Source organism: Gallinula chloropus (genome assembly GCF_964237585.1).
Source record: "Gallinula chloropus genome assembly, chromosome: 2".
In the NCBI taxonomy this organism is placed as follows: domain Eukaryota; kingdom Metazoa; phylum Chordata; class Aves; order Gruiformes; family Rallidae; genus Gallinula; species Gallinula chloropus.
This window is the reverse complement of record NC_140086.1, coordinates 157580295-157593888: the sequence shown is the minus strand read 5'-3', so window position 1 is coordinate 157593888 and position 13594 is coordinate 157580295. Positions and strand designations below refer to the sequence as shown.

The 13594-nt window shown below is 41.5% G+C and overlaps 1 protein-coding gene across 4 annotated transcripts in view; it reads left to right on the top strand.

Moving 5' to 3' along the window:
* Positions 1-13594, top strand: part of SCN5A (sodium voltage-gated channel alpha subunit 5) — a gene marked incomplete at both ends in the record, with an annotated part of 175248 nt that overhangs the window by 61975 nt on the left and 99679 nt on the right. For 3 of the 4 annotated variants that reach the window (XM_084260115.1, XM_084260114.1, XM_084260113.1), the window contains 2 exons: positions 8779-8911; positions 12675-12913. In XM_084260115.1, the coding sequence (XP_084116241.1) occupies positions 8779-8911; positions 12675-12913 (372 nt within the window). Of the gene's footprint in view, positions 1-8775; positions 8912-12674; positions 12914-13594 lie in introns of all 4 variants that reach the window. The other variant, XM_084260116.1, reaches the window with a different exon arrangement.

Sequence of the window (13594 nt, the reverse complement as noted above, 5' to 3'; positions counted from 1 at the left end):
AGCCTTGCCATCTTGAGACAGCATTTGCTGCCACTGGTTGCTCTCTGTTTGCATCTCTGGTCTTCTGCATAGGTGCTTGTGGAGGGCTGTTCTCACAGTCCAAAGTCAGTTTCCAGAAGGGTTTAACATCCAGTTCAAGTAACACCCAGGTGAGAGGAGCACATGATCACCAGACTTCAAACCTTTTGCAGATTGCCAGGATCTTTATTGCAAAGCACTATTTCTTCAAAATATTTAATAAAGCTGTTCACAAAACTATTCAGATGGACATCATTAGGACACAAGCATGAATTAACTTGAAAAAACATGAGACACTGTTTTGGAAGTAGCTGCTACACATGCGGGGCGATTTGGATGGAACACCAGTTTGATATGGTGGGAATTAATCTCTTTTCATGTAGATAGTCTATCTTGGAGCTCATCACTCTCCACAGTCTTTAAAGCAATGGAAGTCTAGTTACTACAGCCAGTGTGGTCAGGATTTATTTCATCTTAGAGATTTAAAATGGGTCAGAATAATCTCTCTTACTAAAAGTGCAGCTTTCTGTTCACTTAAACTACATGGGGAACCTAGGGTGTATAACTCTGTATTGCACATGTCTTAAGTGAGATGAAACCCACTCAGAGTAACAAGGTGCCAAAAGTGGGTTACGTTGGTAGGGAAATAAGCAAATGTGATTGTAGCACGTATAAGACAAGGTATTTCCTGAAGAGAAAGGCGAGTGAGATGGATCCCAGCTGAGGTGTCAGATTATCAGTAAATTGAGAAGTAGTTCGTTTTTTTTTTTTTCTTTAGAGCCAGGCAGATTCTTCTCTTTCAAGCTTTGGATTGCATTTTTTTCCCTCACCTATCCAGTCATTCCCTGTAGTCCTGTAAATAGATTCTCACACTGTACATGAGAAGAGGGGCTGGGCTGCACATGGGAAGCTGGGTGGTGTGAGAATTATCTGTTTTGTTGACAGTTTAGAGGCTGTTGGTGCTTTTTCAGATTTTCACACCTTCATTCATTTAGAACTTTGCTACTCACATTTTTACTATCTGCAGACAAGGAAGACCAGTCCTGAGAGCAGTCTCTAGGCAGCTGGGCAACAGAAACACTACTTGTAGATGGTGGAGTTTTATTTGACTTAGAGTGGTGCCAAAAAATGCTGTGTATTAAAGGATCTGTGGGAGAAAGAGTTTGTACATCTGTTTAAAAAAAATCCCAAATAAAGTAGAAAGGCTTCAGTAGATGAGCAGTGGATGTCCCCCTCTTCCCTGTTAAGGAAAGCAGCTCTGCGGGCTGCTGAGGCTCTCCCAGCTGTCAGAAAAAGCTTAATAAAGCGTAAGAGCACTCCACCTTTCACAGGAAATATTGGTATTTTACAGGATTGGACCCTGAGGTGACAGGGCAGCTTTGAGCTCTGCTGGCATTTCTTTTCATTTGCCAGCCTTCTGCCTTTTAAAAAAAACGGATGGTGAAAATTAAATGGCCTGGGTGGGTGAACCCACTTGGCAGTTTCCTCGTCATCTAGGAAATAACACCCAGGCACTATAGTAACAGATGCTCATTCAGTGATGCAATGTGAAGGATGTTGTGTCTTCTGCAAAACAGGTTTGGTATCTAATCTATCCAGAAAATGTGAGCTGGAGTTAAAAGCTAATTGGCAAGAAGCCCATTGCTGTACAGATGTATTTGCTGCAGGAACTATAAGAGCTGGGCACAACGTGCGGCCTTAGCTATGGAGTGCAGGCAAAAGGAAATAGCAAATGCAACACCCCAGTGTGCCCAGAGATAAACTGACATGCTTCTGGGCTTTGTGTTTGATTATTTTTCCTGTTTTCTTGTTAAAATTTTAAGTTGAGTTTGTTCTTTGTTAGCAGCTCTTTTTATATTCTCTTGATATGATTGGGGGAGGCAAAAGAAAGATTTTGCAAGGTGAAGCTGTACTTACCTCATTAACCCCACTGACTCCGCTATTGCTATTTATTGTGTATAAGTGTAAGCCCCTGGTGAAAAAGGACCTACTTGTGCTATCTGTTATATCTTCCCTGAATAAGAATCGAAGGACCAGTACATGAAAAGTCATCACTGTAATGTGTATTAAGCCCTGCCTTGCAGCTTTCCAAGATGTAAGCGTAGCTTCACTGATGTAAACATAATGTCTGAGGTGATGGAGCTGGAAAAATACATTTTAGAGCATTGGTTTTTGAAGATGCTTTTGTTTAAGTCCCTCTGTGATGCTCAGTGGTGTCAGATGAGCATAACACAGACCTGTCTGCTGCTGAAGGGAGAGACCACTGAACTCTGCTTTGGGGAAAGCCTAGAAGAGCACTTATGATTTAAAAGGCAGAGTTAACATCAAACAAGATCTGACCATCTCTGGTTGTGAGTCTTCAACCTGCAGCCCTTAAGCAGACCACAATTTCAGCAGGTGATTTCAGACCAGGCCCTCCCCAGGTTTCTCAAGGAAAACACAAAAACTCACCACCTCTGAGAAATCTATCCTGATCAGTTTTAGCAGCATTCAGCCTGAGGATTTTACCCAGGCAATTATTTGGGACCACACTGAACAACTTTCATGCCTTTGTGTTATTGCAGCTGCCACCCCCTATCCCAGCCAAGGGCTGTTTCCCCATGAGAAAGACTGTGGGTGGCAGCTGAGCTGCCATGAAGGCATCTGTACAGCTTCTGCCTTTGTGAGAGAGGTGCCAAGTGACCAGGGACTTCAGTGCACAGCCTGGGCAAGAGTAGGGACATCTCTGCAGGAATCCCATATGTCTCTGCACACTTTGCTACACCCATTGATGTTTCCATGCCACAGAAGAGCACTCATAAAAAGTGGTGACAGTGGTGTGGGAAAGCTACCATTGGTGTTGAGAGCAGCCCAGAGGGTACACTGCAGTATTCAAGAGAGAAAGCCTGCCACAGTCCTGTGAAGGGTCAAGGATTGTAATATCAAAGTATGATCTGCAAACACCCCCCACAAAACTGGCTCTGGGTCAGGCAGTCTTTACCTGAATGTGAAGAGTAACAGGCATTCAAATCTGAGAGGTGCAGGGAGCTTGTCCCAAGAAACCCATGGTAAGTCCTGGTTGCTCTCCTAGAAGACTCTAGTGTATCCTGGAGAGGACCAAGTCAGGGCTTGTCATGTTCTCTCACCAGCTTCTTTCAAGTGGTGCAGCTGCTGATTTCATCAAACTTACCCTAGTTTAACTAAGACACAAGCAGGACCTGGTGAGTGTGCTTGAAATCCTAATTTATTTTTATTTCACTTGACCTGGTGCAGTGAGGTTTGAAAAACGATACCTTTTTTTTTGCTGCTGCTGATTGTTGCACTGGGAATTTGGACTTCTGCCTTTTTTACAGAAAGTCTATACATTATGTAAGTACCTTCAAGGCACACTGCAAAGTTTCTGTGCATTCTTATAGTATTTATTTGTAGCTATGCGTTGCTTTGCTGTGTCTTGGTGTTTCTTAGTTGTTTAGGAGTTTGGAATAACATCTCCCTTCACAAGGTATTGATCTGTTTGAGCAGAATTGGATTAAGTTAATGAGCTGTTATCTGGAGGTCAATTTATCCATGGGAATCTGATGAGGATGAGTAAGATGTCTGTGGTTGTCAAGAACTTCTTGAGGGTTAAAAAACAAAAAGACACCATCCCCTCTTGCCTCCTAAAGCCAACTGGAGCCCTCTCTGTAAGTCTGCATGTATAGCACAGGATTTTTTTGGTTTAGCCTGACATTCCAATTATTCTGGAGATTAGAATTGTCAGAGAAATGGACGCAGGACTGAGGAGATGGTTGATAGCTGGTGATCCCCACTGATTTGTTCTCGATCACTCACCAGAGCTTCCCTGCAGTGAAGCAGGGACACTCAGGACATGGCTTTGGTGGAGGTTGGAGCTGCCTGAGGTCTCCCTCTTGCACATACAACATTTGATGAATTTCCTCTTGTTTTCACATATATTTATATTTTTTTTTCTTTTAAGAAACTAGAAAAGCCAAGTATTGCTAGCTTGACAGGAGTGAAAACTACTGGGGAACAAGCCCTTAAGAAAGGCCAGGCTGTTTATCAAAGTGCCAAACTAATGAATTAGAATATATCTTTTTATAAAGCTTTTTTTGCTTTATATATATGTTTATAAGGACCTTGGCTTTTTTTTTCTCACTAAGCATAAAGCACTTTGCTGACCACATTGGTTTGATGTTTTCTTGTTGACCCTAAAAGCACCTCGAGGTAAATTTTCTCTTTCCCTCTTCTTGCTTTGCCACAGGACTGGTGAAAAACACAAAGTGTTAGCAATTTCAGAAAAAGGTCTGCAAAATAAGTCATCAAAAATTTGCTACCAACAAGTCACTGGGACAGAAGCTAGCTAGCCCACTGTCACATAGAGAGCTGTCACCACAGCTCTAGTTTCGGCTCATTTCAAACTCTGCTTTAACACATCCTAAGCATAAATCATTCCAATTTGAGACAAATATTACAAGCTGTTTCAGTTTACAGTGCATCTCTCTGAATAATCAAGTATCCACAAAATTAAATGCCTTCTATTCTGCTATTATGGTCACCTTCAATCTCATTAAGTATTTGTGCTGGTGCCTTACTGGGCCCATTGTTCATAGTGTGGCCTGTCCACCTCTTTTTATGCTTGAAAAGATTTTTACTTTAAGAGGAAAATTAAACCTGTCCCAGTTCCCGAATGTGGTCTTTAAAATGCTGCCATGTGTAAGCCCATCTTCACATCACAGTTTTGACATAGCTTAGGACTGTAGGCACTCAGAAGAAAATAATTCTGCAGTGTTATGCATCCTCATTTACATGTAAATTACTGAATAGTATATTTATCCCTATAGAATTTAGCTAATCCAAAGGACAAACATTTCCAGTCAATCAGAGAGCAACACAAATGATCTTGTCCTGCCAGAGGTGCCTGTGTTTTAACTCCGTTGTGATTTCTCATCTGAATCATGTAGAGACTTCTTGCATAACTGTAGGGACCGTTGTTATTTTTGCTTAATTTCTATAGAAAGATAAGTACGGTGAATAACTGTGCCTGTGTATATTCTCTCTGGCATGATAACAGCCTTTATGCTGCCTTGTTTGTCCAGTTCCTGGAACTGCTTTCTATCTCAGACTGCAAAAGCTGCCAGTTCCTTGTGTGATTTTAGCTATCTCTGCACTAAAATAAATAATTTAATGAACCCCCTCACTATATCTATTGTTTAAAAAGAACAAAGGCTCATAAACTTCCTTAAGTAACATCAATAATTCTAAGCAGTTCATCTGGATGGAAACTTTCTTTCCTGAAAATATGTATTATATCAACTGGCAAGCTGACTATGTGGTAGATGTACTACTCTGTTGGGAAAGAGACCACCACATCCTCCTGCAAGAGCAGAGGAGTGTTACTTGCACATGATACATTGCCTGCTAGACACCATGTCCCAGCTCTGAGGATGAATCCCCACTGTGTGCCAGCCTCTGAGCTGCTGACAGGGAGTAGTGGGCTTGGGGCTCTGCTCCAGTGGGGGAACATGGAGCTGGTTGGGTGGGCATGGCAGCATGTGGTCTGAGTGAGGGCCAGCAACAAATCACACCACCCCTCCAGCGATGAGGGAAGGAAGGAGCCATGTACATATCTCCTTCAGAAATAGCAGAGGATCACGGAATGTTAGGGGTTGGAAGGGACCTCTGGAGATCATCTAGTCCAACCCCCTGCCAGAACTGGATTACCTCAAGCAGGCTGCACAGGACAGCATCCAGACAGGTTTTGAATGTCTTCAGAGATGGAGACTCCACAGCCTCTCTGGGCAGCCTGTCCTAGGGCTCCACCACCCTCACAGAGAAAACGTTCCTCCTCCTGTTTAGGTGGAACTTCCTATATTCAAGTTTGTGTCCATTGCCTCTTGTGCTGTCCCTGGGCACCACTGAGAAAAGACCGACATTCTTCTGACACCCACTCCTCAAGTATTTAAGAGCACTGATAAGATCCCCTCAATCTTCTCTAGGCTAAAAAGTCCAAAGTCCCTTGGGATTATTGAAAATAATCCCCTTGACTACAACAGGTCTCCTGATGTCTTGGAGACCCCTTCTTGTGACATAGGTGGCAGAATTAAGGATTCTGGGATGGAAAGAAAAATAAAGTGACTTGAAAAATTTGTTGGGGTTGGGAATACCACATCAAGCTCAGGGAAAAAATTCCCTGCTATTTTTTTGGTGAAGGATATGTCAAACCTGTATCATTTGGATATAGCACTTTCCCTGTTTTAGCTGAATGAAGAGAAAAAAGAAAAAAAAGAGGAATGAATCTTTGTTTTTCTTTCAACTTTTTACCTCTGTGGTGAATTCTCTTTGCACATTTGAGTAAAAGGTGGCTGTCAGATAAAGGCCACCAACCCATAACTTCTGCAAGCACTTCTGCATGCATGAATAGGAAAATAGTATCTTTTTTGACAGCAGAAAACTGATACTTCTGGGGATGGGTTAGATGGGATGGGAAGATGGTACAGTTTGAAAAGAAATCATTCAGAGGAATTTGACCTTCGAAGTTTCCTTATGGTTCATTCTAGAAACAGAGGGATTTGGAAGAGCTGGGCTTTATTTGGCTTTTTTTCCCTTTGCTTTTAATTTTTTAGTTTATTCTACTTAGAAATTAGTCTCCCTCCTGCTTTTTATCTCCTTGTCTAGTTATTTCTTTCCAGTCCGATGTATTTATTATGTACTCCAAACTGGTGCGAATGATTATGCAATTTTGTAGATGCTTTCTTCATTAATAAAACATTTGTTGTTTCTTTGGGTTTTTTTTTTTTTATTGGATGTTTTTGACGTGAAGGGAATCAAGCAAACTAATGCATCTGAAATACCAGTCCTGGTTTCCCCAGCTCTGGAGCCAAGGATATAATGTTTTCTTGTTATGCTGTGCACAAGTAGGAGTCTCTTTGAATAGGTTCTGATTACACCTCTCCGTTCGAGATGACTGCGTCAGTAGCTCAATGGACAATGAGCTGATTGTTTTAGCAAAAGAGAACATTTTATATATATATATATATATAAAAACTCCCACCATTTTGAAGCATTGCTGCTTTCCTGGCTTAGCTAATGTTTTAAGTGCTTGCTTTAAAAGTCTTTGCTCTTCTCTGGTCTTGCAGTGATTGGTATTTTTAACTGCAGTACTTTGAAGTGACCTGGGACCAGTATCCTGGCTATTTTCAGTGTCAGCCAGTGGCCAAGTGGCTTTGTGCTTTGCAACCACCTGACAAGGGGATGTCCCCTGCCCTGAAGAGGTCACACTCCAGAAAGACAGCTTGTAGAGCTTCAGCACTTTTCTCCTGCCATTTTCATGGAATTGCCTTTTCTGAAGAACAGTCTTAATAGAGAAATGGCCAAGAGGAGGGATACAGAGTCCCTCTGGGTGCATGTCCCAGGCACAGACAGCCAAGCTGTGAAGCTGCTGCCCATGGCAGGTCTCAGTTGGCATCCTGGGTGCTGCTCAGGCTGGTTAGGAGCATTCCAGACCCAAGTGATGAGAGAAGATCCAGAAGACTGAATTGAATTCCTATAGCTCATTTGACCATGCAGAAGCAAAAGCAGCTGCTCGGACATCTTTATAAACCAGAGGTTTACACCTTCACAGCAATCTCTTCTCTTTTCATGTTTCCTTGAACTATATTGCAAGAGCCATCAGGACACATCTCACAGTACATCTCTCTTGCTTACATAGTGTTCTGTACCTCTCAGCCTTTATACTTGGAGGAGCAGGACAGGGACTGTTAAAACTTTTTATTTTGGGAGTCTGAGTGTCTCGTCTGAGACCAAGAATGGTGCTGAACTTAGCTTTCTCTGATACTTCCACTTTAACCATCACATTTCCTTCTGACTCTGGGAGAGCTGGGGGAGTAAAGTGAGGAGGATTTGTCTCCGTATGAAGTGGGAGCTTGTAATAATAAAAGTCTTAACATCTTGCTCCTGCGAGATGACAATATTAAGTATTTAATAGAGTATGTGTCTGCAGCTATACTCTGTTTCTGCCTGACTTCAGAAACCCAAGCCTTCAAAAAGAATAAAACTAATTTAAAATGAAACATTAAATAAAGACAGTTTGGGAGTTCTGTTTTTCTGCTATTTTTTTCCTTGGGTTTAGGTTTCTTTTTTATTTTTTAAGCTTTTCCTTGAGAAACATGAGAACTAGACAGTTTGTGTTATTTCTTATTTTTCCTGAGAAAAAAGAAGCTGAGATTCTTCCCTAATTACAGAGCTTCAGAATCCGTGACACCAAAGATCACCAGAATGACAATATGTTCCTGAGATTTGGCAGTGTTTCAGAACAAGAAAAAAAACCATGTGTTGAAGAGTCAGTTTGCTTGGTATGATATCAGAGGCCTGTAATGGAGCTGTTACCCACGCCCCTTTTCCTCTTCGAGCAGTATAATTAAACAGTTAACACATTTCAGAAATAATGGAATAATTAATGTAATTAAGCAGAGCTTCTTTCACAAGCAAAGAGCATGGTACAGCAGCACTGCTGTTTCTCCAGCATCAGAAGCGTCCCTGTATTTTCACCTGCATCTTTCACCTGTTTCCATGAGAATAAAGGGCAGGGCAAAGTTTCCAAAATTGCTCAAAGTACTGTTTTTTTTTCCAAAAGCAGTGTGCCATCAGCATGTGTCTAATTGGGGAAATCAGTGAGCTTTGGACTTCTCAGATGGGAAAAAGCAGTGCTTAGGCAATTTTGAAAATGCTACCCCATATCTGCCTTGTTTTTATTCTGCTGATCCAATGTGTTTATTTAAGCAGACCTCTCCCTCGGATGAGGCAAGCAAGAAGCAGCTTTTAATGCCCCACCGCCCGTCGGTGGACCACTCAGACGAACCCTTTCAGAGGCAGAGGGCAGTGAGCGCTGTCAGCATCATCACCAGTGCACTGGAAGGTAAGACACATCTTTAGTTCCTCAACTTGAAGCCATATGTGTGTTGACTGTCAGGAACAAAGTGACACAAAAGACCCTAATATTTTGCAAGAAGACAACATATAGATAACTTCTGCAGCCCATGCAATACAGGTGAATCTCTAACAGAAGGCAACATCATCACTGTCTTTCCCATGGACTTGTAAAAATCTTGACAAGATGCTGGCCATCAAAGTCAGATCTGGTAACATTTTGTGCCCCCATGGCATCTGATTTGCACAGAGCTAAGCAAGTTGCATTTACATATGTACATACGTTTATATCTCATCTCTCTGGAGCTGATGTGGAGCCTGGTGTGTGCATCCACCAACTATGTACATAACTCCCATGCAGTGGAGGAGGAAAGTCTCCTCCTTGCAGAACAGCTAGTGGGATACAACAATTTGGTGGGTGTTTGAATCCCACTATGAAATTTAAGGATGCTCAAAGGGCTCATTTCTCCATGCAAATATTTCTTAGCAAACTTTTCCATTGCTCATTAGGCTTCTCATTAGGTGCAGAGAAATGTCCTTTCACTGTCTTTCCATACATAGGAACTTTGCATTGCCCTTTCTCAAATTTATTGACAGCAAGACAACAATTCCTAGCAAGACATCACATTTCTAGACTCTTTAAATGCAGCATCAAAAGGCTTCTTGCAATTCCTCACGTCTCCTACATAGTAAATTGGGACAAGAGAGGATGTAGCAACTAAGAGTATAGGAAACCATCTGTCGAGAACACAGTGTAGAGCAAGGGGAATTTTGAATTACCCTGCAGCCTTATTCTCTCTGTTGCTGATGAACAGGAAGGCTAGGAAAGACTGAGGGACTTATCTGGGAGATGCCTGACAGAAAGGGACTGGACCTAGCTCTTTGGAGCCAGCCCAGCATGAAACCACAAAGCCCTTCTTCCTCAGCTTTTTACCATCCCTTGTGTCTACATTCAGCAGTATTGTGGCCAGAACACACATATATATATGTAAATGTTTAAATAAATAAAGAGTTGTATTCTCAATAGGCAAATAATTACTTCTGTGTATCCCAGTGTTTAGTGTAGTCTGCAAAGATTTATTTGGTTTCTATAGGGTTTTTAGCAATTAGTTTTTCTGATGGATTTGCTTCTTTCTGTTATGTTAAGAATGCCTGAAAGACCTGAGCTGGACTTCTACTTATGCATTTGGTGGTACTTTCTATTACTTTTTGCCACAGAAATAGAGACCATCAAGCCTAGGGTAACTCAGATGATGTACATTTTTAGCCTCATACAGCAGAAAGCTGTTTCAATCCTTACCAAAGGTTTTCTAACTCCCAGACCTTGATTAGTCATTGAAATTGAATACTTGTTAACAAGAGCAGTGTCAAATCAGAATAAAATGTATCACAGGCTTTAGCTATAATAATAGCTGTATGATTTGTGCCAAACTGTGAAACAGCCAGACGAGAAATCCCTTCCTGTTTAGTTACCTGGTTTCTGGTCTCGGCTCTTGGGTAGTCATCATCTGTCTGTTTCTCTCAGACATCGCACAACCTTGCAGACAAGGAAGAATCTGGGGGGATTGCATTTAAAAATAAGAGGAAAACTACCTCCAACACAGACTTTTATTGTGTTTTTCTGAACACTTAAAAAAGACCCTAATATGATGTTGCAGGAAAAAAACCCAAACCATTGTAATTTTACTTTTCCTTTTGCAGATGTCTTTCAAAGATTATTAAGTCTGTTGTGACTTCTAAAGCTCACTCATTGTGGGGAAAGGATGTGGGTTCTTGATTGATTTAGACCAATTTAATGCCACATCACTGCCAAAAGAGGGTGGTCACATCATTCTCCTCCCCTTGCTGTGTTTCTGCAGTTTGATTTGACTGTACAAGCAATTGGTTTTCAACCAAATCAGTGAGCAGAACCAGCTCACCAGAAGGTCCAGGACCACAAAAACTGGCAAAAGGAGAAGTAACATGTAGCTGAAGGGGATGAAACTACCCCTCTCAGCAGCAACCTGGACTTAAAGTCAAGTGTTGAGCCTTAGAGAACACAAGTCACATACCTGATGTGTGTCCATCATGAAGGTCCTAAAATTAATAACACTAAAATAAGCAGGGTTGGTTAGAGCTGATTATGGATGGAGACAAATGTGTTCTGGATGTACCTAGAAAATTAGGTCCTTTAGGAAGTGACTGCCCCAAAGTCTTTATTACACTGAGGTGGGTTTCCAGGAAAAATTGTTTGAGGTTCGGATAGTTCTGATAGTTATCTGAAGCAGGGGATGCAGGGGGAATCAGCCAGCCCCTTTTCAGTGCTCTGTGGGGATAGGACGAGGGGCAATGGCTGCAAGTTGGAACATAAGAAGTTCCGCACCAACATGTGGAAAATTTTTTTCCCAGTGAGGGTGACAGAGCCCTGGAACAGGCTGCCCAGGGGGGTGTTGGAGTCTCCTTCTCTGGAGATATTCAAGACCCGCCTGGACGCCTATCTGAGTGATATGTCCTAGGGAGCTGCTTTGGCAGGGAGCTTGGACCCGATGATCTCTCGAGGTCCCTTCAACCCCTACAATTCTATGATTCTATAGTTCTCACATCACTTTAGGCACTTACCTGCATTACCCTCTGGATGCTGGAAAGACATAGTTATTTCTTGGGGGCAATTTCACTTCCCAGAGATCTCAGATCAGTGTAGATGTCTGTGCAAAACCTGTGCATGAGGGACATCATCTGATATTTTGAAAGCTTGCTAGAAGACACATAATACCACAGTTCTGTTGTCTGGTGAAGGAAAATGCACCGAGAATGCATCCTGGCTAAAGAGAGGAGGCTGTTTATAAACTGATTGAAATAACAGCCTTGGCTGAAGTTTTCCTGTTATCAGTGCAGGTTCTAATTATATAGACTAAAACCGTTATGCAGCATTCCATGCCCATAAAGGAATCAGTACTAAGGAAAGCGTTAAGGAATTCAGCTAATCGTTATCATCCAGCCATTAATTGTCTTCTTTGGCTTTTCTTTTTTACCATTTAACACAAATTATACTTATGAAGCTATTTCCCTTCTTTTGTGCTCAAATGAAATGAACATATAAACGTTGTATTTCGGGTAATATTTTAAAAGCAGCTTTAAAAAGCACACTGGAGCTTTAGCAGTGCTTTCAAACTGACTTATGCTCTCCTCTGATTTTGTACGTGGGCCTTTCAGAGCAAAACAGATGCTTAATGCCTTTTTGGATTGCACATCAAGAACAGAACCCTATTGATAACCAGTGATACTCTGGCTCTCAAGCACTTAAATTAGCTTTAAATATTGGATTTAAGTTCTTTCTGTTTAAAAGGTATTACTTACGCTACTTCTAAAATGGGACCTGGCAATGAAAAAAAAGAATTCCAACCTAAGTTAAGTGAAGGTACTTTATTCTTACCCATTTGAACTTGCCAAAATGGAAAACAGAGTAAAAGTCTGAGCCTATATATAATACTAGACTTTACATATTTAGTGTGATTCTCCATTTTTGCTTGTGACACTTTTAAGAGGTTATTACTTTCAGAATAGGTCACTGTCTGCTAAGTGCAGGTCAGCTGGCAAAAAACCCCGAGTGCATAATTTGCCAGCCTGTTAGGAGAGAAATACTTTTATTCTAAAAAAAAAAAAAAAGTTGGGGGTAATTCAGGGGCCTTCCTCTGTGTTATGAGTCATTTTAAATGTTCTCTTGTCTTATAACTCAGTGTGAATTGACTGTTACTTTACTGCTTGTGACTTAGAGCTTGAGGAATCACACCAGAAATGTCCTCCCTGCTGGAACCACTTTGCTGTTAAATTTCTCATTTGGGATTGCTGCCCACTTTGGCTTTTAATCAAGAAATTTGTCAAGTTTGTGGTAATGGACCCATTTACCGACCTCACCATCACCCTTTGCATTGTGCTGAACACGCTCTTCATGGCCTTGGAGCACTACAAGATGACAAAGGAGTTTGACCACATGCTTTACATAGGCAATTTGGTAAGTGAACATGAACTGGCAGTGAACATGAACCTGAAGAGTCGTCTTCCTGCTTTTTCAAGTTTTGGCTGCAGCTTGGGAAGAGCCTGTTTTGGTATGTTGTCAGCATCTCTTTGCCCATGACATGTCAAGTCCACAAAGTCATGTCTTTCTAGGGATGAGGAGAAATGTGTGGAGGACAAGGGTCTATTCTTATTAAACTATCATACTCTAATGTTGTTAATAACCATTAAAGCCATGTTTCCTGGCTGTTCCTGATAGATTTCTAGTTTACATCTGTTTAAGGAAATAAGAGGTTCATGAGGTTTATTTGAGATTTCTGGTAAAGCAAAGATAATGCTTCAGTTCTTGGGGATGAATAGTGACTTTTAAGTTTTAAAAAAATAAAAGCCTAGAGAAGCAAACAAGGTAAGATCTTGCAGGGAAATCAAGTGGTGCTTGAGCATATGGAGATATATGTGAGAGAAGATGCCTATGGTACATTTGCTGGATGATCCTCTATGTCCTGATGTACCTCCCTGCTTTGTCCAGCTGTGTGTGCTGGATCCCATGCAAACCCCAGGACAGAGGGGACATGGAGCAAAGCATGACTGATGCTTTTAGGGGAATCACTTAATGTGCAAGCTGGAGCAACCAGGGAGAGACCTGCAAAGGAAACAGAGACTGCACTTTGGAGATGGT